This window comes from Nerophis ophidion, linkage group LG28 (assembly GCF_033978795.1).
Source record: "Nerophis ophidion isolate RoL-2023_Sa linkage group LG28, RoL_Noph_v1.0, whole genome shotgun sequence".
NCBI classification, from domain to species: Eukaryota; Metazoa; Chordata; class Actinopteri; order Syngnathiformes; family Syngnathidae; genus Nerophis; species Nerophis ophidion.
Window position 1 is genome coordinate 17929950 of NC_084638.1, and position 23483 is coordinate 17953432.

The 23483-nt window shown below is 42.1% G+C and overlaps 2 protein-coding genes across 4 annotated transcripts in view; both read left to right on the forward strand.

The window, feature by feature from the left end:
• Positions 1 to 287: 287 nt before the first annotated feature.
• On the forward strand, positions 288 to 14487 carry LOC133545115 (gastrula zinc finger protein XlCGF57.1-like). The gene is made up of 2 exons (XM_061890469.1): positions 288 to 727; positions 12286 to 14487. The coding sequence occupies exons 1-2, from the start codon at positions 619 to 621 to the stop codon at positions 13797 to 13799; spliced, it is 1623 nt and encodes a 540-aa protein (XP_061746453.1). The 5' UTR covers positions 288 to 618; the 3' UTR covers positions 13800 to 14487.
• Positions 14488 to 17409: 2922 nt separating this feature from the next.
• LOC133545477 (oocyte zinc finger protein XlCOF6.1-like) overlaps positions 17410 to 23483 on the forward strand; it is a 97621-nt gene continuing 91547 nt past the window's right edge. Inside the window, exons 1-2 of one of the 3 annotated variants that reach the window (XM_061891111.1) lie at positions 17410 to 17876; positions 20717 to 20899. In XM_061891111.1, coding sequence (XP_061747095.1) covers positions 17765 to 17876; positions 20717 to 20899 — 295 coding nt within the window. In that variant the 5' untranslated portion in view covers positions 17410 to 17764. The remainder of the gene's footprint in view (positions 17877 to 20716; positions 20900 to 23483) is intronic. The other 2 variants (XR_009804846.1, XM_061891113.1) reach the window with 2 other exon arrangements.

The following is a 23483-nucleotide window of genomic DNA, read 5'->3' on the forward strand; positions in this document are numbered from 1 at the left end:
TTTAAACTAAACATTTACTGTAACCTAAGGGAAACAAATTACATTTTCAGAATTCTGAAGTAAATAATTTATTATAAAATAATTTTAAAAAATCGATTTATGTTTTATTTAAGGCTGCTGGACACATCTTTCAGGTTTGTGTGCAGATCTGTGCGGTTTCATAATGAATACCATATTTTTAATAACGTTTGTTTTGTATTTAATGGTTTATGATGACATTGTTATTGAAATACAGATGACACAAAAGAACCATGGTAAGTAAGTGTGGCAAAACAAGTTGGCGGAAGTGACGTCCGGTGCGCGCATGCGTAGAATGATCGGTTGACAAAGCAAGATGGCGTCTGACGGAGAAGGCCTAAACGCGGGCATTATATTTCTGTATTCTTACATATATGTTGTTTAATAGAGTACACACGGTTAATAATTGTTTGTAGCCGGATACATTCGTCTGAGCGCACTTTGACACTTCTCCTGTTTGATAGCTTCACTTAAGGTAGCTTGCAGCTAGTTTAGCTGGCTAGTTAGCTTAGCTTGTTAGCTGCTAACAAAGAGACGCGGAAGTTATTTAAACATCGCTAAGTAGGGAACTAATGTGAGTGTAAAGTGTGGGAAAGAACGATGGCAAAGTACGGGGAGGAACTTTGTCCAACAAAAGAGGAGAAGGAGCGACATCAACTACAGGATCTTTATTATGAGAAACATCATGAAGTTGTGTTACACAGAACAGGTTTGTTTATTTCTTACTCTCACATCTTTACTAACTTTATATTTCATTATTAACACTATTCTGAAATATATTGTGTATACGAAGTTTGGTTGTCTTGTGAGGATGATGTACATACAGTCGTCTGATACGTGCAACCGCGTGGTTGTCGTTGTTCTGTCGAATTTAACTACCCGTAAAAATGAGTTACCTAACCCAGTACATTTGTAGAATAAACTTAGTCCATTTGTAGAATAAACTTAAACGTGAACATTATCACAAATTCAGAAGGATTAAAACCAATAAAAATCAGTTCCCAGTAGCTTATTTTATTTGTAGAAGACTTTTAAAAATGTTACCCATCGTGGAATATCCCGAAAAAAGGCTTTAAAGTGACTGATTTTCGCTATCTGTAAATCCACCCGTCCATTTTCCTGTGACGTCACTGCGTGACACCAATACAAACAAACATGGCGGATAGAACAGAAAGATATAGCAATATTAGCTCAGATTCAGACCGGATTTCAGCGGCCTATGCGATTCAACAAATTACGCAAGTATTGAAATGGATGGTTGGAATGTGGAGGCAGATAGCGAAAACGAAATTGAAGAAGAAACTGAAGCTATTGAGCGAGTAGCTATTGAAGCTATTCGCTCAATAGCTATAGCTATTGAAGCTATTCGCGATCGCCTTCTAACCAACGATCGCATCTTTTGAGCACTGGAGCAACTTAAATCCGTCTATTGGTAAGTGTTTGTTTGGCATTAAATGTGGGTGGGGGGAAAGGCTGGATGCAAATATAGCTACAATTGAGGCATAACGATGCAATATGTACATACAGCTAGCCTAAATAGCATGTTATCATCGGTTAGCATGCCGTGCTAATTGATGCACACTCCATGTAAGTCAACTTGAATCCGTCCCTGATCGTGTTGTTACACCCTCCGACAACACACTGGCGAGGCAAGATGTCTCCAAGGTACGGAAAACAGTCTAAAAAACGTAAAATAACAGAGCTGATTTGACTTGGTGTGTGTAATGTGTTTATAAAAATGGCGGATTGCTTCCCGTTGTAACGTCAAGGGTGAAAGGTCATCGCTCCGACAGTGAACAATTGAAAGGCGTTTAAAACGCCAAATTCACCCTTTTAGAGTTCGGAAATCGGTTTAAAAAACACCTGGTCTTTTTTCTGCAACATCATGGTATATATTGATGCTTACATAGGTCTGGTGACAATGTTCCCCTTTAAATCGATGCTTGTGCATATACACTAAATAAAAACATGTTAAATAAATATAAGCGGCAATAAAAATATACTTTAAAAGGCTACTACACATTCTATTTAAGGCACAGATAACATCCATCTATCCATCCATTTTTCTACAGCTTGTTCCTTTCGGGGTCGCGAGGGGTGCTGGAGCCTATCTCAGCTGCATTCGGGCTTTAGACAGGGTACACCCTGGACAAGTCGCCATCTCATCACATGGCCAACACTTATAGACAGACAACATTCACACTCACATTCACACACCAGTGCCCATTTAGTGTTGCGAATCAACCTATCCCCAGGTGCATGTCTTTGGAGGTGGGAGGAAGCCGGACTACCCGGAGGGAACCCACTCAGTCACGGGGAGAACATCCAAACTCCACACATAAAGATCCCGAACCTAGGACCTTCGTATTGTGAGGCACAGATACCAGTGTTTCCATATATAGGATTGGTACCTAACAGAACTACACCTAGGATTGGTTATCTTTATAAGAAAACTGTTCTCGGGCCCCTGCAGTCTACAAATAAACTTTAACATCAGTTTTCTCAGGGTGGCGTGGAAGGTGTTAATCCCTAAATCACAAAAAAGCTTGCTGGCACTACTACCCCTGGCCTTTCTGAGCAGGATTCTGAGACAGTCATTATATGCAACCTAGAGTTTGTGCAAGCTCTCTTTCTTGAACCTCACCCAGAGGGGTGCTGTGTACATAGGGGTGCAGTAAGCTCTAAACCAAAGGTCTCAAACTCAATTTACCTGAGGGCCACCGAATGCAGAGTCTGGGTGAGGCTGGGCAAGAAAAGATTCCTTTAAAAAATGTGGCATTCTCCTCAGCATGTCTATGTCATGATCCGTGGTCCGGATCATGTTTTTGTGTTATTTCTGTTAGTTTGGACTCCTTTGGTTGTTTGAGCATATGTTAAGAAGCTGGAGGAACCCTGCACTATTGGGAGATATAATGGCTACATCATCAGTGTACATAAAGTGGTTGATTAAGGTGTTCCCCATGATGCACCCTGTTCTGCATCTCCCACTGCCTTGACAGGTCATCCAAAGACAGGCTAAATAGACCTGGTGATAGAAGCCCACCCTGCCGTACCCCATTGCCAACACTAAAGGGAGAGGATAAACTACTCCCCCATTTTACCTGCATCGTCTGCCTGTCGTACCAATATGCCAGAATATACCCAGAACACCCCTACGCTTCAGATTGGTGAAGAGTTTGAGATGGTTGACTCTGTAAAATGCCTTAGATGCATCAATAAACCCTACCAAGATTTTAGGGCCCTGCACTCTGTATTTTTGTACAGCTTCTTTTAAAGCATAAATACACAAGTCAGTGCTGTACTTGCTCTTAAAGCCAAATTGGTTGTCTGCGGTGCAAATAAGATCCCCAACTCTGTATAATATCCCACTTTCCAGCACTTTAGATGGCACGCTGGTTCGGGCGAAAGGTCAATAATTGTCCATAATTGTAGGTACTAAAATAACTGTCAGCATAGCAGCTGGCAGGATGCCATGCATTACCATTCTACCAATATATACCTACTGCATGTACTTAAAAACTTAAATGAGGTGTTTGGATGTTTTTTAAGTACTTTGTAGGCATAATAATGTGACTCTAATAGCATCTATTGCAGGGGTCACCAACGCAGTGCCCGCAGGCACCAGGTAGCCCGTAAGGACCAGATGACTAGCCCGCTTGCCTGTTCTAAAAATAGCTCAAATAGCAGCACTTAGCAGTGAGCTGCCTCTATTTTTTAAATTTCATTTATTTACTAGCAAGCTGGTCTCGCTTTGCTCAACATTTTTAATTCTAAGAGAGACAAAACTCAAATAGAATTTCGAAATCCCAGAAAAATATTTTAAAGACTTGCTCTTCACTTGTTTAAATAAATGCATTTATTTTTTTACTTTGCTTTTTATAACTTTCAGAAAGACAATTTTAGAGAAAAAATACAACCTTAAAAATTATTTTAGGATTTTTAAACACATATACCTTTTTACCTTTTCAATTCCTTCCTTTTCTTTCCTGACAATTTAAATCAATGTTCAAGTATTTTTTTTTATTGTAAAGAATAATAAATACATTTTAATTTAATTCTTCATTTTAGCTTCTGTTTTTTCGATGAAGAATATTTGTGAAATATTTCTTCAAACTTATTATGATTACAATGGCCAAAAAAATATTCTGCCAAATCTAGAAAATCTGTAGAATCAAATTTAAATCTTAGTTCAAAGTCTTTTGAATTTCTTTTAAAATTTTGGCTCTGGAAAATCTAGAAGAAACAATGATTTGTGTTTGTTAGAAATATAGCTTGGTCCAATATGTTATCTATTATAAAAAAGTGCAGATTGGATTTTAACCTATTTAAAATATGTCATCAAAATTCTAAAATTAATCTTAATCAGGAAAAATTACTAATGATGTTCCATAAATTATTTTATTATTTTTTTCAAAAAGATTCAAATTAGTTAGTTTTTTTATTCATTTTTTTCGGTGGAATTTTGAATTTTAAAGAGTCGAAATTGAAGATAAACTATGTTTCAAAATGTTATTTTCATTTTTTGTGTGTTTTCTCCTCTCTGAGCTGCTACCTTACCGTGGTAGAGGAGTTTGCGTGTCCCCATGATCCTAGGAGCTATGTTGTCTGGGGGCTTTCATGCCCCCTGGTAGGGTTTCCCAAGACAAGCAGGTCCTAGGTGAGTGATCAGACAAAGAGCAGCTCAAAGACTTCTATGGAATTACAACAAAATGAACTCAGATTTCCCTCGCCCGGACGCGGGTCAACGGGGCCCCGCTCTGGAGCCAGGCCCGGAGTTGGGGCACGATGGCGAGCGCCTGGTGGCCGGGCCTGTCCCCATGGGGCCCGGCCGGGCACAGCCCGAAGAGGCAACGTGGGTCATCCCTCCAATGGGCTCACCACTCATAGCAGGGGCCATAGAGGTCGGGTGCATTGTGAGCTGGGCGGAAGCCGAAGGCAGGGCACTTGGCGGTCCGATCCTCGGCTACAGAAGCTAGCTCTTGGGACGTGGAACTTCACCTCACTGGGGGGGAAGGAGCCTGAGCTAGTCCGCGAGGTAGAGAAGTTCCGGCTGGATATAGTCGGACTCACCTCGACGCACAGCAAGGGCTCTGGAACCAGTTCTCTCGAGAGGGACTGGACCCTCTTCCACTCTGGCGTTGCCAGCAGTGAGAGGCGACGGGCTGGTGTGGCAATTCTCGTTGCCCCCCGGCTCAAAGCCTGCACGTTTGAGTTCAACCCAGTGGACGAGAGGGTAGCTTCCCTCCGCCTTCGAGTGGGGGGACGGGTCCTGACTGTTGTTTGTGCTTACGCACCAAACAGCAGTTCAGAATACCCACCCTTTTTGGGAACGCTCGAGGGAGTACTGGAAAGTGCTCTCCCGGGTGATTCCCTTGTCCTACTGGGGGACTTCAACGCTCATGTTGGCAACGACAGTGAAACCTGGAGAGGCGTGATTGGTCGCCCGGATCTAAACCCGAGTGGTGTTTTGTTATTGGACTTTTGCGCTCGTCACGGATTGTCCATAACGAACACCATGCTCAAACATAAGGGTGTCCATATGTGCACTTGGCACCAGGACACCCTAGGCCGCAGTTCCATGATCGACTTTGTAGTTGTGTCGTCGGATTTGCGTCCTTATGTTTTGGACACTCGGGTGAAGAGAGGGGCGGAGCTTTCTACCGATCACCACCTGGTGGTGAGTTGGCTGCGATGGTAGGGGAGGATGCCGGACAGACCTGGCAGGCCCAAACGCATTGTGAGGGTCTGCTGGGAACGTCTGGCAGAGTCTCCTGTCAGAGAGAGTTTCAATTCACACCTCCGGGAGAACTTTGAACATGTCACGAGGGAGGTGCGGGATATTGAGTCCGAGTGGACCATGTTCCGAACCTCTATTGTTGAGGCGGCTGATTGGAGCTGTGGCCGCAAGGTTGTTGGTGCCTGTCGTGGCGGTAATCCCAGAACCCGTTGGTGGACACCAGCAGTGAGGGATGCCGTCAAGGTGAAGAAGGAGTCCTATCGGGTTCTTTTGGCTCCTAGGACTCCGGAGGCAGTGGACGGGTACCGACGGGCCAAGCGGTGTGCAGCTTTAGCGGTCGCGGAGGCAAAAACTCGGACATGGGAAGAGTTCGGGGAAGCCATGGAAAACGACTTCCGGACGGCTTCGAAGCGATTCTGGACCACCATACGCCGCCTCAGGAAGGGGAAGCAGTGCATATCAACACCGTGTATGGTGCGGATGGTGTTCTGCTGACTTCGACTGCGGATGTTGTGGATCGGTGGAGGAAATACTTCGAAGACCTCCTCAATCCCACCAACACGTCTTCCTTTGAGGAAGCGGTGCCTGGGGAATCTGTAGTGGACTCTCCTATTTCTGAGGCTGAGGTCGCTGAGGTAGTTAAAAAGCTCCTCGGCGGCAAGGCCCCAGGGGCGGATGTGATCCGCCAGGAGTTCCTCAAGGCTCTGGATGCTGTGGGGCTGTCTTGGTTGACAAGACTCTGCAGCATCGCGTGGACATCGGGGGCTGTACCTCTGGATTGGCAGACCGGGGTGGTGGTCCCTCTCTTTAAGAAGGGGGACCGGAGGGTGTGTTCCAACTATCGTGGGATCACACTCCTCAGCCTTCCCGGTAAGCTTTATTCAGGTGTACTGGAGAGGAGGCTTCGCCGGATAGTTGAACCTCGGATTCAGGAGGAACAGTGTGGTTTTCGTCCTGATCGTGGAACTGTGGACCAGCTCTATACTCTCGGCAGGGTTTTTGAGGGTGCATGGGAGTTTGCCCAACCAGTCTACATGTGCTTTGTGGACTTGGAGAAAGCATTCGACCGTGTCCCTCGGGAAGTCCTGTGGAGAGTGCTCAGAGAGTATGGGGTACCGGACTGTCTTATTGTGGCAGTCCGCTCCCTGTATGATCAGTGTCAGAGCTTGGTCCGCATTGCTGGCAGTAAGTCGGACACGTTTCCAGTGAGGGTTGGACTCCGCCAAGGCTGTCCTTTGTCACCCATTCTGTTCATAACTTTTATGGACAGATTTTTCTAGGCGCAGCCAAGGCGTTGAGGGGATCTTGTTTGGTGGCCACGGGATTAGGTCTCTGCTTTTTGCAGATGATGTGGTCCTGATGGCTTCATCTGACCGGGATCTTCAGCTCTCACTGGATCGGTTCGCAGCCGAGTGTGAAGCGACCGGAATGAGAATCAGCACCTCCAAGTCCGAGTCCATGGTTCTCGCCCGGAAAAGGGTGGAGTGCCATCTCCGGGTTGGGGAGGAGACCCTGCCCCAAGTGGAGGAGTTCAAGTACCTAGGAGTCTTGTTCACGAGTGGGGAAAGAGTGGATCGTGAGATCGACAGGCGGAACGGTGCGGCGTCTTCAGTAATGCGGACATTGTATCGATCCGTTGTGGTGAAGAAGGAGCTGAGCCGGAAGGCAAAGCTCTCAATTTACCTGTCGATCTACGTTCCCATCCTCACCTATGGTCATGAGCTTTGGGTCATGACCGAAAGGATAAGATCACGGGTACAAGCAGCCGAAATGAGTTTCCTCCGCCGGGTGGCGGGGCTCTCCCTTAGAGATAGGGTGAGAAGCTCTGCCATCCGGGAGGAACTCAAAGTAAAGCCGCTGCTCCTCCACATCGAGAGGAGCCAGATGAGGTGGTTCGGGCATCTGGTCAGGATGCCACCCGAACGCCTCCCTAGGGAGGTGTTTAGGGCACGTCCAGCTCGTAAGAGGCCACGGGGAAGACCCAGGACACGTTGGGAAGACTATGTCTCCCGGCTGGCCTGGGAACGCCTCGGGATCCCCCGGGAAGAGCTAGACGAAGTGGCTGGAGATAGGGAAGTCTGGGCTCCTGCTGCCCCCGCGACCCGACCTCGGATAAACGGAAGATGATGGCTGGATGGATGGATGGTGTGTTTTCTCCTCTTTTAAACCGTTCAATTAAGTGTTTTTTTCACCATTTATTCTCTACAAAAAACTTTCCGTAAAAGGAAAAAAAATGTACGACGGAATGACAGACAGAAATACCAATTTTTTTAGACATATATAGATCTATTTATTAAAGGTAAATTGAGCAAATTGGCTATTTCTGGCAATTTATTCAAGTGTGTATCAAACTGGTAGCCCTTCCCATTAATCAGTACCCAAGAAGTAGCTCTTGGTTTCAAAAAGGTTGGTGACCCCTGATCTATCTTAAGCAGACTTTTGATCGCATTTATTTACTATTTAGAATGCATGAATAAGAAAAAACGTGTGTTCTTAATAGGCAAAATATAAAAAAAAGTGTGGTTCCATTTTATGTGAAGTGAAGTATATTTATTTAGCGCTTTTCTCTAGTGACTCAGAGCGCTTTACATAGTGAAACCTAGGACTGGGCAATATAGCCTTTTATTAATATCTCAATATTTTTAGACCATGTTGTGATACACGATATATAACTCGATATTTTGCCATAGACTTGAATGAACACTTGATGCATATAATCACACCAGTATGATGATTCAATGTGTCTACATTAAAACATTCCTCTTCATACTGCATTAATATATGCTACTTTTAAACTCTCATGCAGAGAGGGGAATCACAACTATGTGAATTTAGTAAAAGTGTATTTATTAAACAGTTATTAGACAGTGGCACAAACATTCATGTCATTTCAAAACAGAAAGTGCAAGATTTTCAGAGAAATTTTAAAACAAGCTATGAGTGCACTTTTGTGCATGATGTCACCATGATGACATATCAAAACAACACTAAATTAAAGTGCACTTTTTGTACAGAACTCCACTGCAATAGTTTAAAACAAATAAAGTTCACTTTTGTGCATGATGTCACACAAGATATTTCAATAACTGTCAAATAAAAATGAGCTGCATAATAGGAAATCAAATGGTGTATGTCCTTCGCTATGTGGTAGGTTCCTGCAGACGTTACCTCCTTCTGTTATTGACAATTTTTTTCATACGGTGTTTATCTGGAAATGGAGATGTTGACATGCAGAGTTTCAAGCACTCTTCATTCTCTATTGGGTGACTTTTCATATGATGCTACAAATTAGTTTTACTGCTACTTTTTGTAGCAACGCTTTTGCCGCATAATTGTTCAACATCTTCCCGCTTGAAGCCAGACAATGGACTCCCTGCTGTTATTCTTGGGAATTAATCGTTACTTCACTTGTTACCAGATTCGCACATTCTTTCTCTCGTATAACCACTCGCAACACACCGTTAGCATCACAGCTACTGTTACCCATGTCGCTACCTCTCTGCTCGGGGGGGGGACGGGGACGTTGCAAGCGCGACAGTATGTGACGTATGTAAGAAGGTGCACATGTTTTTTGTCTCTGTGACAAGGACAGACAAGAAAGAGTGGGAAACTTATAAAGTGTAATGCCCGCAGCTAAAAGCAACTGCGTGAGAGCATATACTCGAATATCACGATATAGTCATTTTCTATATCGCACAGAGACAAACCCGCAATATATGGAGTACAGAGATATATCGCCCAGCCCTAAATTGGACTAAGACATCTCACTCTGTGCATCGCTCTCAGCACCTGAGCATGTTTATTCCACAGTAGACTTGCATGAACAAAGTGAGCCTCATGTCAGTCATGCACAATCTTTGTTTCGACTACTTGCAATTTTCCTTCACACGTTTTCCTGTGTGCAGTAGTGTTACCTACACTTACTTTAATGTGGGAGATGGAACTAGTCATTTTAATACAATGCTGAAGTACAGGCCCCCATATAGCTGCCCGGAATATGCCTGTTTATCCATCCATCCATCCATCTTCCTCCACTCATCCAAGGTCGGGTCGCAGGAGTAGCAGCCTAATCAAGGAAGCCCAGACTTCCCTCTCCCCAGCCACTTCGTCTAGCTCTTCTCGGGGGATCCCGAGGCGTTCCCAGGCCAGCCGGGAGACATAGTCTTCCCAACGTGTCCTGGGCCTTCCCCGTGGCCTCCTACCGGTTGGACGTGCCCTAAACACCTGCCTCGGGAGGCGTTCGGGTGGCATCCTGACCAGATGCTCGAACCACCTCATCTGGCTCCTCTCGATGTGGAGGAGCAGCGGCTTTACTTTGAGTTCCTCCCGGATGACAGAGCTTCTCACCCTATCTCTAAGGGAGAGCCCTGCCACACGGCGGAGGAAACTCATTTCGGCCGCTTGTACCCGTGATCTTATCCTTTCGGTCACGACCCAAAGCTTGTGTCCATAGGTGAGGATGGGACCGCAGATCGACCGGTAAATTGAGAGCTTGGCCTTCCTGCTCAGCTCCTTCTTCACCACAACGGATCGGTACAACGTCCGCATTACTGAAGTCGCCGCACCGATCCGCCTGTCGATCTCACGATCCACTCTTCCCCCACTCGTGAACAAGGCTCCTAGGTACTTGAACTCCTCCACTTGGGGCAGGGTCTCCTCCCCAACCCGGAGATGGCACTCCACCCTTTTCCGGGAGAGACCCATGGACTCGGATTTGGAGGTGCTGATTCTCATTCCGGCCGCTTCACACTCAGCTGCGAACCGATCCAGTGAGAGCTGAAGATCCCTGCCAGATGAAGCTATCAGGACCACATCGTCTGCAAAAAGCAGAGACCTAATCCCGTGGCCACCAAACCGGAACCCCTCAACGCCTTGACTGCGCCTAGAAATTCTGTCCATAAAAGTTATGAACAGAATCGTTGACAAAGGGCAGCCTTGGCGGATTCCAACCCTAACTGGAAACGTGTCCGACTTACTGCCGGCAATGCGGACCAAGCTCTGACACTGATCGTACAGGAAGCGGACTGCCACAATAAGACAGTCCGATACCCCATACTCTCTGAGCACTCCCCACAGGACTTCCCGAGGGGACACGGTCGAATGCCTTCTCCAAGTCCACAAAGCACATGTAGACTGGTTGGGCAAACTCCCATGCACCCTCAAAAAGCTGCCGAGAGTATAGAGCTGGTCCACAGTTCCACGACCAGGACGAAAACCACACTGTTCCTCCTGAATCCGAGGTTCGACTATCCGGCGTAGCCTCCTCTCCGGTACACCTGAATAAACCTTACCGGGAAGGCTGAGGAGTGTGATCCCACGATAGTTGGAACACACCCTCCGGTCCCCCTTCTTAAAGAGAGGGACCACCCCCCCGGTCTGCCAATCCAGAGGTACCGCCCCCGATGTCCACGCGATGCTGCAGAGTATTGTCAACCAAGACAGTCCCACAGCATCCAGAATCTTGAGGAACTCCTGGCGGGTCTCATCCGCCCCCGGGGCCTTGCCACCGAGGAGCTTTTTAACTACCTCAGCAACCTCAGCCCCAGAAATAGGAGAGTCCGCCACAGATTCCCCAGGCACTGCTTCCTCATAGGAAGACGTGTTGGTGGGATTGAGGAGGTCTTCAAAGTATTCCTTCCACCTATCCACAACATCCGCAGTTGAGGTCAGCAGAGCACCATCCGCACCATACACGGTGTTGACAGTGCACTGCTTCCCCTTCCTGAGGGATGTATGCCTGTTTAGATTCTTTAATTTTGGGCCTTTTAGAATCAGCATGTTTTCGTCCATATGTGTCAAGGAGGTGAAATTAGGTCTGAAACCTTTTGACAAGTTGACTTCATGTCCATTAGAACTTTTCAAAGTGTAGAATACCATCCGCATGAAATAGAATATTCTACTTTGAAAGTATACTGGATTATTTATTTTGTGTTTATGCATTACTTCCGGTCCCACACGAGCAGATTTTAGCTCAATTGAACCGCATTGTTGTGTCGACCACTAAATATAGAAGCCAGGCAGTTGAAACTGACTCATTGACTTGAAAAGAAAAAAAACAAAACTGGTCTGTCGTGGCGCTGTCGTTCCACATTCAGTGGAAATCCCCGGTTACACTTACAAACGTTGCTAGGCGAGATAAATGAAACCACGATGCAACAGGAAATACACTTTCAACCCACAGCACTCGCGGTGAGCGAACTTGACCACAAGATGGCGTCATAGCAGAGACAACAATACGGAATACAGATTTACATTGACAACTTAATGTTTTCTTCAAGTTTATACATCAGTAACTGACATTAAAGTCACAGGGAGCGCTGGAGCCTATCTCAGCTGCACTTAAGTGGAAGGGAATTCATCGCAATATAGATTTTAGGCCATATTGCCCATCCCTCGTAAAAAGTGGTCTTCTTTTCCTGTGAATAATGTAAAGAGCATCGTGTTTGTTTTCAGGCCAATTCATATAATAACTTGTTATTTTAAGTACATGTACTGTAAACTTACATGTTTGTAATTTTTGTGTCCTGCAGACGTCTGTGAAGAACAACTTCTGCCTGAAAAACAGGAGTGTAGCTTCAGGATGGTGAAGGAGGATCCATCAAAGAAGAAGATCCGGTGTCACGGACCCTCTGGTGCCTCCTTTTCCTTTTTGACACAGACTCCTCCCTGTAAAAATGAAGAGGAAGACTCACCGACGCCCCACATTAAAGAGGAAGAGGAGGAACACAGTGTCAGGAGGGAGGGAGAGCATTTTGAAGAACTGATGGAGTTCCCAGTGACTGGTGTCCCTGTGAAGAGTGAAGGTTATGAGGTCAAAGGTGAAGGTGAGGAGAGGGGAGGGGGGGAGCCTCCAAGCAGCAGCTCAACACAACACATGACAACAGAAGCTGATGGAGACCACTGTGGAAGATCACAAGCAGACAAGCTCTTAGCTCCACTATCAGATAGTGAGGACACAACGTCACACTCTCCTGACACTGATGATGAAGACTCTAAAGATGATAAGACATGTCACACTGACAACACTCACTTGAAATGTTCTCTCTGTGACAAAATATTTAAATACCATTGTCGTCTGAAAACACACATGAGAACACACACTGGAAAGAAACCTTTTTCTTGTTCAATCTGTGGCTTATCTTTTACAAGGAAGGAAAATATGAAAGAGCACACAAGAACACATAAAGTAGAAAAAACTTATGCGTGTCATGTGTGTGATTCAAGGTATGTACGAAGTCAAGGTTTGAAAGAACACCTGAAAAGACACACTGGGGAAAACCTTCTTAAGTGTTTTGTGTGTAATTCAAGTTTTGTCCAAGGTGATCATTTGAAAAGACACATGAGAACACACACAGGAGAAAAACCTTTTACCTGTTCACTCTGTAGTAAAGGTTTTGCACAAAGTCAAAATTTGAAAGTACACATGAGAAAACACACTGGTGAAAAGCCTTTTTCCTGTTCAAGCTGTGACTCATCTTTTACAAGGAATGAATATTTGAAAGTGCACATGAGAACACACACTGGTGAAAAACCCTTTTTCTGTTCAGAATGTGGTAAAGGTTTTACAAAAAAAAATGTGTTAAACGTACACATGCTAATACATACTGGAGAAAAACCTTTTACTTGTTCAATATGTGGCAAAAGTTTTACACACTGTCAGAGTTTGAAAAAACACACACTTTTACACACTGGTGAAAAACCTTTTATTTGTTCAATCTGTAGTAAAGGTTTTGTACAGAGTAACAATTTGAAAGTACACATGAAAACACACACTGGTGAAAAACCTTTTTGCTGTTTAGTCTGTGGTAAAGGTTTTGCACAAAGTCAAAATTTAAAAAAGCACATAAGAACACACACTGGTGAAAAATCACATTCATGTTCAATCTGCAACATGAGCTTTTGTGAACGATCAACCCTTAGAACACACATGAAAAGACACCCAGAAGAGAAAGTGTTGAGTTGCAGTGTGTGTGGTGAAAGATTCTCTTATAAGTACCAGTGTAAGAAACACAAGTGTGCTGGTGAGAACAGCAGCAGCAAATGAAACTGCAGGATTTAAAATAAACTGTCAAGACTTTAATTTTGACTTTCTAACAACATCAGCACATGTAACATGTGTGACATTGTTGTTTGTGTAACAATGTTTTTAACATGCTTCTACATTTATAGATTAGATTTTTTATATTAGTATTTATATATTAATGTATATACTTGTTTTCAATCAAGTATATACATTAATATGCAACATTGTGTACTTTCATTAAAAATTGAACAGATCAATTTGGCTGAAACGGTGAGAGTAAACAGTACAAGACATACAATAAACATTTTATGTGTATATTTATATATTCATCAGACAATTTTAGACTAATTCATAATACTGTTTTTATAGGTGCTTGAAATATTGAAGTGTGACAAATTTGTATTTCTAATTGTTAAACATCCCATAGATTAGCACCTTTATATGATATACAAATTTACTGGTTTACATCTGAAACATCTTCTGGACCACTTCAGGAAATATGTTATTATTTACTTTATACATCATTTGAACAGTTGTCTTTTATAAAATTTTAAAATGTGTGACTTTATTAATTATTTGTTGGGTCTCTATACCATTGTATCAATTATCTTTAGCACTCTCTTTTGTAATATGATGATTGTGTTGTGATTGTTTTATATGTATGTCCCCAGACCTTTATGCAATATTAAAGTGAGAGAAAATGGCCGAATTGTTTGTGGAAGAATGGTTTTGTTTTTACAATCATACATTTCTGGATTTAAAAAAAAATCCCCTTTGTTGTGTTTTAAACGTTTTTAATGTTTTTTTTTCCCTTTATAAACATCCCCAAAACAATGTCAATATCAATCACAGTTTTAAGTGTCAGGCAAAAGCCAATATTGTACATCATCCCACAGAGATTTAATTTGCATACATTCATAAAATAAACACTTTATTTTTTTCCCTATTACAGAACAATCAAGCATTGTCTACAATTGCAAAACAATATCTTAAAAAATATTTCAAGTGGTCAATTCCAGTTTTTGTTTTGTTTTTGTTTTTAAATGAACTCCTTTGCTTCTGGAAGTATGGGAACTTTCAAGTTATTCGTATTTTTTATTTGTTTGTTTTTTTCCAGATAAAATACAGTAATAAAGAAATTGTAAAAAATGTTCTTATTTCAGAGTTTCTAATCTCTAATATTGTGTCCATCCACCAAAAGCCCAGAAAGTGTAGAAAAGAGTTATGAAAAAGGTGAGCTGCTGTATTTAGAATATTTTGAACGGAAGCTTTTATATATTTTTTTAAATGTTTTTGTCTGTTTGCAGGTCGCACTTAATGAAATATTCAAATAATAAAATACTTTTATCAGTCAATAAGTGCATCAGTGACCAAATGCCTTTTTCAAACCATTGCTGTACAAAGATGGATTTGTTACTTATTTTAATACAACAATTCCTTAGTAGAGTATTGTGTGTGAGGAAGTTGTGTTTGTAAATTAGATTCCAGTACAACAACACTTGCTGGTAGGGATGGGTACCGTTCACTTTTCAACCAATATGGCACAGATTCTGGTACCCCGAAACTGATACCTGTTCTCAACGTCCCACTTTTTGGTACTTTTCTATGTGGTAATGATATTGTTTGTGATAATAAATCTCATTTTTTATTGCAACATTTAAAATGATACTGTTATGATAACTGTTGTCATTTTCTTATATCTTGTTTAATTATTATCAAATTATCATTTACAAGTAAGTTTATTTACAGTTGCTAGTCCAATACGCTAGAGGGCAGTAGTGTAAATTCATAGTGTTTCTTTTTTGTGCCCAAAAAAGTGTTAATGCTGTAAATATTGGATTTTCTACGCACCAGCTGTTTGATTCTAACATTCGTCTTAGTCATATTTTCAATTAACTCATTTGGTGGGGGGTTAATGTCATGAGAAATTGCTAATGCTAATCAGTAGCACGTCAACAGCAAAGCTAATGTATATTAGCATCAAGCTACCACAACTTTTGGAAAAGTAGAGCCTTACTTTACCTGCTATTATAGTGTTTTTTTAGTCCATTTCTTTGTTGGCCTTGACAACTGCAAAATTTACCTTAAGGTAGTTTGGCTCAGCCTGCTCTCAGTGCTGCTGGAGTGATCACCAAATGCCGAACAGAGGGCAAATTAGTTCCAAGGTGGATATTCAACAGACATTCAACATCCAGCCAGGCTGTCTGTTTGTCCCCGGCATTGAAAACTCATGCCACGTCTGTCAGTCCCTGCTGACAAGTGATTTAGTTTAAGGGACCGTCAATAAAGTACTTGTCATTGGCTCACTAAGAACATTTAAATTGTCAGTAGCTTTAGTCATGTGACCTAGAACCTCAAACCTCCTTTCATATTGTTTGTTCATCTCTGCTATAGCCGACTAATGTGTTAAATTTTCCATTTTGTTTGTTCTTCTTTTTTTCTTAAGATCGACAGCTTTTTGGTCATGTGACCTCAACCCAAAAGAAAACACTTATGCTAGTTAATCATTTACATATTCTGGTCATGTGTTTTTTTATACTAATGATTAACAAACAATATGAAAATGGTTTTGGATTTTTAGGTCGAATTATTAAAAATCTATTGACGATTGAAATGTTCTCTATGTCTGAATAAAGAAGGTGAATATCTATCTGTGTGTAGCTGCTTTGGTGCTTCTGATTCTGGGGACGGTTCGCCAAACAGTCGCTGTTTTCAATCAAGTATATACATTAATATGCAACATTGTGTACTTTCATTAAAAATTGAACAGATCAATTTGGCTGAAACGGTGAGAGTAAACAGTACAAGACATACAATAAACATTTTATGTGTATATTTATATATTCATCAGACAATTTTAGACTAATTCATAATACTGTTTTTATAGGTGCTTGAAATATTGAAGTGTGACAAATTTGTATTTCTAATTGTTAAACATCCCATAGATTAGCACCTTTATATGATATACAAATTTACTGGTTTACATCTGAAACATCTTCTGGACCACTTCAGCTGTTTGATTCTAACATTCGTCTTAGTCATATTTTCAATTAACTCATTTGATGGGGGTTAATGTCATGAGAAATTGCTAATGCTAATCAGTAGCACGTCAACAGCAAAGCCAATGTATATTAGCATCAAGCTACCACAACTTTTGGAAAAGTAGAGCCTTACTTTACCTGCTATTATAGCGTTTTTTTAGTCCATTTCTTTGTTGGCCTTGACAACTGCAAAATTTACCTTAAGGTAGTTTGGCTCAGCCTGCTCTCAGTGCTGAGAGCAGGTAGAGAGTATTACAAAGTCCAAAGGAGAGTATGTGTAATGAGAGGAGGAGTAGAAATAGGAGGGAGGAAGACATTATTACTAAAATGAGATTAGGATATACACATCTAAATAGTTCATTGACATTGACAGGAAACGTACTACAGGACTGTGTGACTGTTGTCATCAGATAGAAAGTGGAGGACATGTTTTAATACATTGTAAGAAATACAATAGAGAAAGGGAAATACTGGGAAATATTTTAGGATTGCACTCAGAACACATAGGTAAAAAAAACGGGTTATATGAAAGAATATAGAGTAGGGATCCACCTCGGTCCACACTCCATTTCAATAGGTGGCGGTAATGCACACCACAGGGTTGCTTGTCAACTACCATTAAACCAAAGAAGAAGAATAATACGAAGGAGTAGAAAGCAAAATGGCGTTTGACGGAGAAGGAATAAATGTGGCCACTGGCCATTATTGTTTCTCTATTTGTATTTAGTGCATACATGTACGCATATATGTCGTGTAGTAGATGAAACATTGTTAGACATTGTTTGTATCCGGATACATTAGTCTGAGCGCACTTTATCGCGTCTTGTGCTAGTTAGCTTAGCTTGTTAGCTGCTAACAAAGAGACGCGGACGTTATCAACACGTCGCTAAGTAGAGATCAAATGTGAATGTAAAGTGTTGTGATTGTGTGAAAATGTGAAAAAGAATGATAGCAAAGTATGAGGAGGAACTTTGTCCAACAAAAGAGGAGAAGGAGCGACAACATCAACTACTGGACGCTGTTTTCAAGAAACATCAAGTTGTGTTACACAGAACAGGTTTGTTTACTTCTTACTCTCACATCTTTACTAACTTTATATTTAATTTATTAACACTTTTCTTGAATAGGAAGATGCTTTGTCTTCTGGGGATGATGGAATGCTTTGATTTAGATTCTTCATGAAAACGAGACAGTTTGAGGTTGATGTTCCTCAGTTTGTAGCAATGTGTGATTGATTGATTGAAGGAGTTATGAGAACTATGCATAGGAAAAGGTACACTTTCATCACGGTACACATTCACTGCTGCAAGAAAGCCTGAGCTTGATTTTATTGAAATATTTTTTAACTCACAGAACACAGTTCTATGTAGAAAGTAGACAAAAAATACTGCAAGAAAGTAAATGAAAATAAAATAAAAAGCAAAAGCCTGTCTTGTCTATTCCCAGTTATGAGTAGCTGCAACCTGTAATGTATTTTCAAAGTTGCTTTGGAGGAAGTAAGGGATTTACACTCCTTTACGGCCATTGATTGGAGTTCCACATTTTTGTGTTGGAGCAGAAAAAACGAAGTAGAACTTTTGTGGAGTGATTTGTGCAATTACCTCTGGTGTTATAATGGTGAATATATGTTGAAGTATCTTGACAGGTACTTGGGTATTTTAGTGGTATGGTGTATCTTCTACACCAGACCAACTGCAAGAAGATGTACTCTGTCGGCGACCAAGACCTTCTCCACATTACGGAAATGGTTGGCGGAAAGGTTAGCCCGAGATGGACGGTTGAGTAGAAGCCCAATCATTTTGTTTTGGGCTATCTGGAGTTTGTTTTTCAGGGCTATCAAAGCGTCATGGTACCAAACATGAACTCCGTAGTCAGAGTGGGGTTAAATGAGCGCTTGTGTTAGTCTTAAGTGTATTTCTACCCGCCAGTCAAGAACTAAGGTTGTACGGAACCGGTATTAGTATAATACCGCAATACTAATGAATCATATTTGGTACTATACTGCCTCTAAAAAGTATTAGTTCTATGATTTCATCAGTATTTTTTAACATCACAACATCTTCTTTCATTTAAAATAAAATTATATTATGTTTATAAACTCAGGTAATATGTCCCTGGACACCTGAGGACTTTGAATATGACCAATGTATGATCCTGTAACTTCTGTACTTGGTATCAGATTGATACCCAAATTTGTGTTATCATCCAAAACTAATGTAAAGTATCCAAACTACCACTTTTCCTTAATAATTTTGACAAAAAAATAGAATATAAAAGACACAATATGTTACTGAATATTTCAGCAGACTAAATTAGGATTCTGTGTTTGCTTACTTACGACTAAAAGACAAGTTGTCGATTAAGTTCATTATTTTATTTAAAGACAAACTTGCAATAAGAAACATGTTTAATGTACCCTAACATTTTTTGTTAAAAAAAGCCAATAATGCGATACCTTTTTTTTTTTTTTTAGAAAAGTATCTAATCACATTTTGATACAGGTCTTGGTACCAAAATATTGGTATGGGGACAACACTAGTAAATACAGAATTTGTCGGTTGGTTCTTTGACTACCTTAGTATTAATTTTTTCACTGGTGAGATTAGTCTCTACGATGCAGCCAACCAAGATAGGTAATCTCATTTTTGTCTGTTATAATATCGTCACCCACTTTTACTGTGAAGTTATTTACTTTTCTGAGGTTAGGAATTGACCCAAAAACCTCTGTACTTGCAAGTACGGAGCGAGTATTAATTTGCCAGTTTGTCATTAAAAGCCTTCTGAGTCTAGGTCTTGAGGATTGTAGTTTCGCTTGTTTTGTGGCCATCAGCCTCGGTTTTATGTTCTTTATGAGTACAGAAAATGATGGAATGATCACTTAAGCCGCATACAGTAGTTCCACTTGTGGTGATCTTAGACTGGTCAAAAGTAAAACGAGTTCTGTGAAGGTTTAAAAGGATTCACTCACCCTGGTAGTTTGCTTAATGAGCTAATTGAGGCAATGTTGGTGGCACAGCTTAGTGAAGGTTTTAAAAATGGGTGCATCCTTTCGGGACATATCTGTGTTCCAGTCCCCAAGAAGATGTACACCTCTATCAACATGTTTACACAAAACTCACAAAGTCACTAAATACATTTTATACTGTGATCAAATCTAATTTAAGTTGTTATTTTACTTCCTGATTCTGACCTACATGCATCAATAAGTAGAAGTAAACATTTATGTTCAGTAACCAAAGTAGTCAACACTTGAATTATTAAGAGAGCATAAAGGTGACTGACTTTCCTTCAGTGTGTCGTAGATGGTCTCCAATTCCTTAAGAGGAATTGTTGATGAAGATACTCCATAAAACACCACATAGTAAAACATGTTTTTGGTAAAAGTTCCTTTTGGCTCAGCCAACAAAATGACCACCAAAACGTATTTTGCATGATACCAAAAACATACCATAAATGTTTTTTTAAGTGATTTTGGAATTAGATTTTTTATTATTTTTTCCATGATATTGAAGCTATGGTAATGACAATTTCATTATTATGTTATGGTTAAGTTTAGAGATAAAGAGTAGATGTAATAGACCGTATACCGAAAAAAATATTTACACACTTTACATCAGTGTTAAGTTAAGTTAAGAATGCCTCAATTAATACTGCCTCATAAAAAATTTTCAAGTTGCCCCCCTTCAAATATCCAAGTCTGTTTTTGCACTCACTGTACCACTTTTAAATTAATTTTGGGGAAAAAAGGAGGTATTTCCCGTATTTTTATTGGTTGTTTTTCTATCCACACTTTTAACACAACACACAAAAGAACGCGTAAAATGTCATTGTGTTAACAGTGTCAGTCCAAAACTATTTCTATTCTCTCTTTATCTTACTTACTTATTTACCCAACAGACGTCCAGCAGCCCCCCCACATTAAAGAGGCAGAGGGGGAAGTGTGTATCACTCAGGAGGGAGAGTGTCTTCTAGGACAGGAGGAGGCTGATCTCACCAAGTTTCCCCTGACTGTTGTCTCTGTGAAGACTGAAGAGCATGAAGACAAACCACCTGAGTCTTCACAGCTTCATCACAGTCCAAGTAAGCACAACATCCACATAACATTTTTTTCTTAGGGCATTCAATTCATCACAACTGGACTCTTCACTTTGTCTTAGAAGACGGTTGTCCTCTCATCCAAGTAGGCCTCATCACTTGATGCTCATAGACTTAAAGTCTTAGATCTAATTGTTTGAATTGAGAGGGGAACTGCACTTTTTTGGGGGAATTTTTCTATCGTTCACAATCTTTATAAAAAGACATGACGATGGATGTATATATATATGTTACTTTTTTAATCACATTCCAACTCATAAATGTAAATGAAAGTCCACTTGCAGTGGAGCCAGTGGGAGGTCCTCTATAACCATCCAAAAAGCGCCAACAATACTCCATTTGCATTTTGTGGCTTGAATACCAACCAAGTATTAGTGATATTGTTATTATAAGTGCTAACGCAGACAAACTATTTATAACTTGTGTGTCTATGTTGACATCACCGGCTGGTGAGCGCCTTCATCTCCTCGGTGCTGGTGAAAGATTATTCCAGATCATGAATCGTGCCTCTCACCTGGATAGTAGAAGGATGAGGACGTACTCTTGACAAGTTTAGACTTTGAGTTGGACTTCCTTTTATTGTCATTCAAATTTGAACTTTACAGTACAGATAAGAACAAAATGTTGTTGCATTAGTTCATGGTAGTGCAGGATAAAAGGGCAATAAGGTGCAGGTATAAATAACTAGATTACTGTACAGATAAATATATTACACTGCACTTTGGTACCGTTAGACAGGCAGTTTAGACCCGGCAATGGCGAACAACACGAAAAGACGCTGGCTTCACCCCCCTTTTCCGTGCGACGATTATGAATCATTTTCCATCTAAACGGGAATATAGCCAGATTATATTAGTCTGTGTCATAGTGACAGCAGACCTTGTTAAGTAAGTGATGTTTTATTATGTTTGTTGGCTCCCAGGAAGTCTGCAGTGTGTAATATTCAGTGATGTCGTACAAAAAAAAAAAGCAGCACCGGATTATAAGGCCTCCTCTCTGAGCTGCCACCTTATCGTGGTAGAGGAGTTTGCGTGTCCCAATGATCCGAGGAGCTATGTTGTCCGAAGGCTTTAAGCCCACTGGTAGGGTCTCTCAAGGCAAACAGGTCCTAGGTGAGGGATCAGACAAAGAGCGGCTCGAAAACCTTTTATGAAGAAAACATATCGATGACCCAGATTTCCCTTGCCCGGACGCGGGTCACCGGGGCCCAAAGAGGCAACGTGGGTCACCCCTCCAATGGGCTCACCACCCATAGCAGGTGCCATAGAGGTCGGGTGCAACGTGAGCTGGGCGGCAGCCGAAGGCAGGCCACTTGGCGGTCCGATCCTTGGCTACATAAACTAGCTCTTGGGACGTGGAACGTCACCTCACTGGGGGGGAAGGAGCCTGAGCTAGTGCGCGAAGTAGAACAATTCCGGCTGGATGTAGTCGGACTCACTTCGACGCACAGCAAGGACTCTGGAACCACTTCTCTCGAGAGGGGCTGAACTCTCTTCCACTCTGGCATTGCCGGCAGTGAGAGGCGACGGGCTGGGGTGGCAATTCTCGTTGTTCCCCGGTTCAAAGCCTGCACGTTGGAGTTCAACCCAGAGGACGAAAGGGTAGACTCCCTCCGCCTTCGGGTGTTGTTTGTGCTTACGCGCCAAACAACACTTTAGAGTACCCACCCTTTTTGGGTACACTCGAGGGAGTACTGGATAGTGCTCCCTCGGCTGATTCCCTTGTTCTGCTGGGGGACTTCAACGCTCATGTTGGCAACAACAGTGAAACCTGGAGAGGTGTGATTGGGAAGAATGGCCGCCCGGATCTGAACCCGAGTGGTGTTTTGTTATTGGACTTTGGTGCTTGTCACAGTTTGTCCATAACAAACACCATGTTCAAACATAAGGGTGTCCATATGTGCACTTGGCACCAGGACACCCTAGGCCGCAGTTCCATGATTGACTTTGTTGTTGTGTCATCGGATTTGCTGCCTCATGTTTTGGACACTCGGGTGAAGAGAGAGGGCGGAGCTTTCTACCGATCACTACGTGGTGGTGAGTTGGCTGCGATAGTGGGGGAGGATGCCGGACAGACTTGGCAGGCCCAAACGCATTGTGAGGGTTTGCTGGGAACGTCTGGCAGAGTCTCCTGTCAGAGAGAGTTTCAATTCCCACCTCCGGAAGAATTTTGAACATGTCACGAGGACATCGAGTCCGAGTGGAACATGTTCCGCACCTCTATTGTCGAGGTGGCTGATTGGAGCTGTGGCCGCAAGGTGGTTGGTGCCTGTCGTGGCGGTAATCCTCGAACCCGTTGGTGGACATCGGCGGTGAGGGATGCCGTCAAGCCTAAGAAGGAGTCCTATCAGGTTCTTTTAGCTCATAGGACTCCGGAGTCAGCAGACAGGTACCAACAGGCCAAGCGGTGTCCGGCTTCAGCGGTCGCGGAGGCAAAAACTCGGACATGGGAGGAGTTCGGGGAAGCCATGGAAAACAACTTCCTGACGGCTTCGAAGCGATTCCGGACCACCATCCCCCGCCTCAGGAAAGGGATCTACGTTCCCATCTTCACCTATGGTCTTGACCTA

What these genes read in the sequence shown, in the direction of transcription:
- LOC133545115 (XM_061890469.1), top strand. Translation starts at nt 619, where the DNA reads ATGGCAAAGTACGGGGAGGAACTTTGTCCAACAAAAGAGGAGAAGGAG. An exon ending in AGTTGTGTTACACAGAACAG is followed by an intron (nt 728 to 12,285) that starts GTTTGTTTATTT and finishes TGTGTCCTGCAG; the next exon opens with ACGTCTGTGAAGAACAACTT.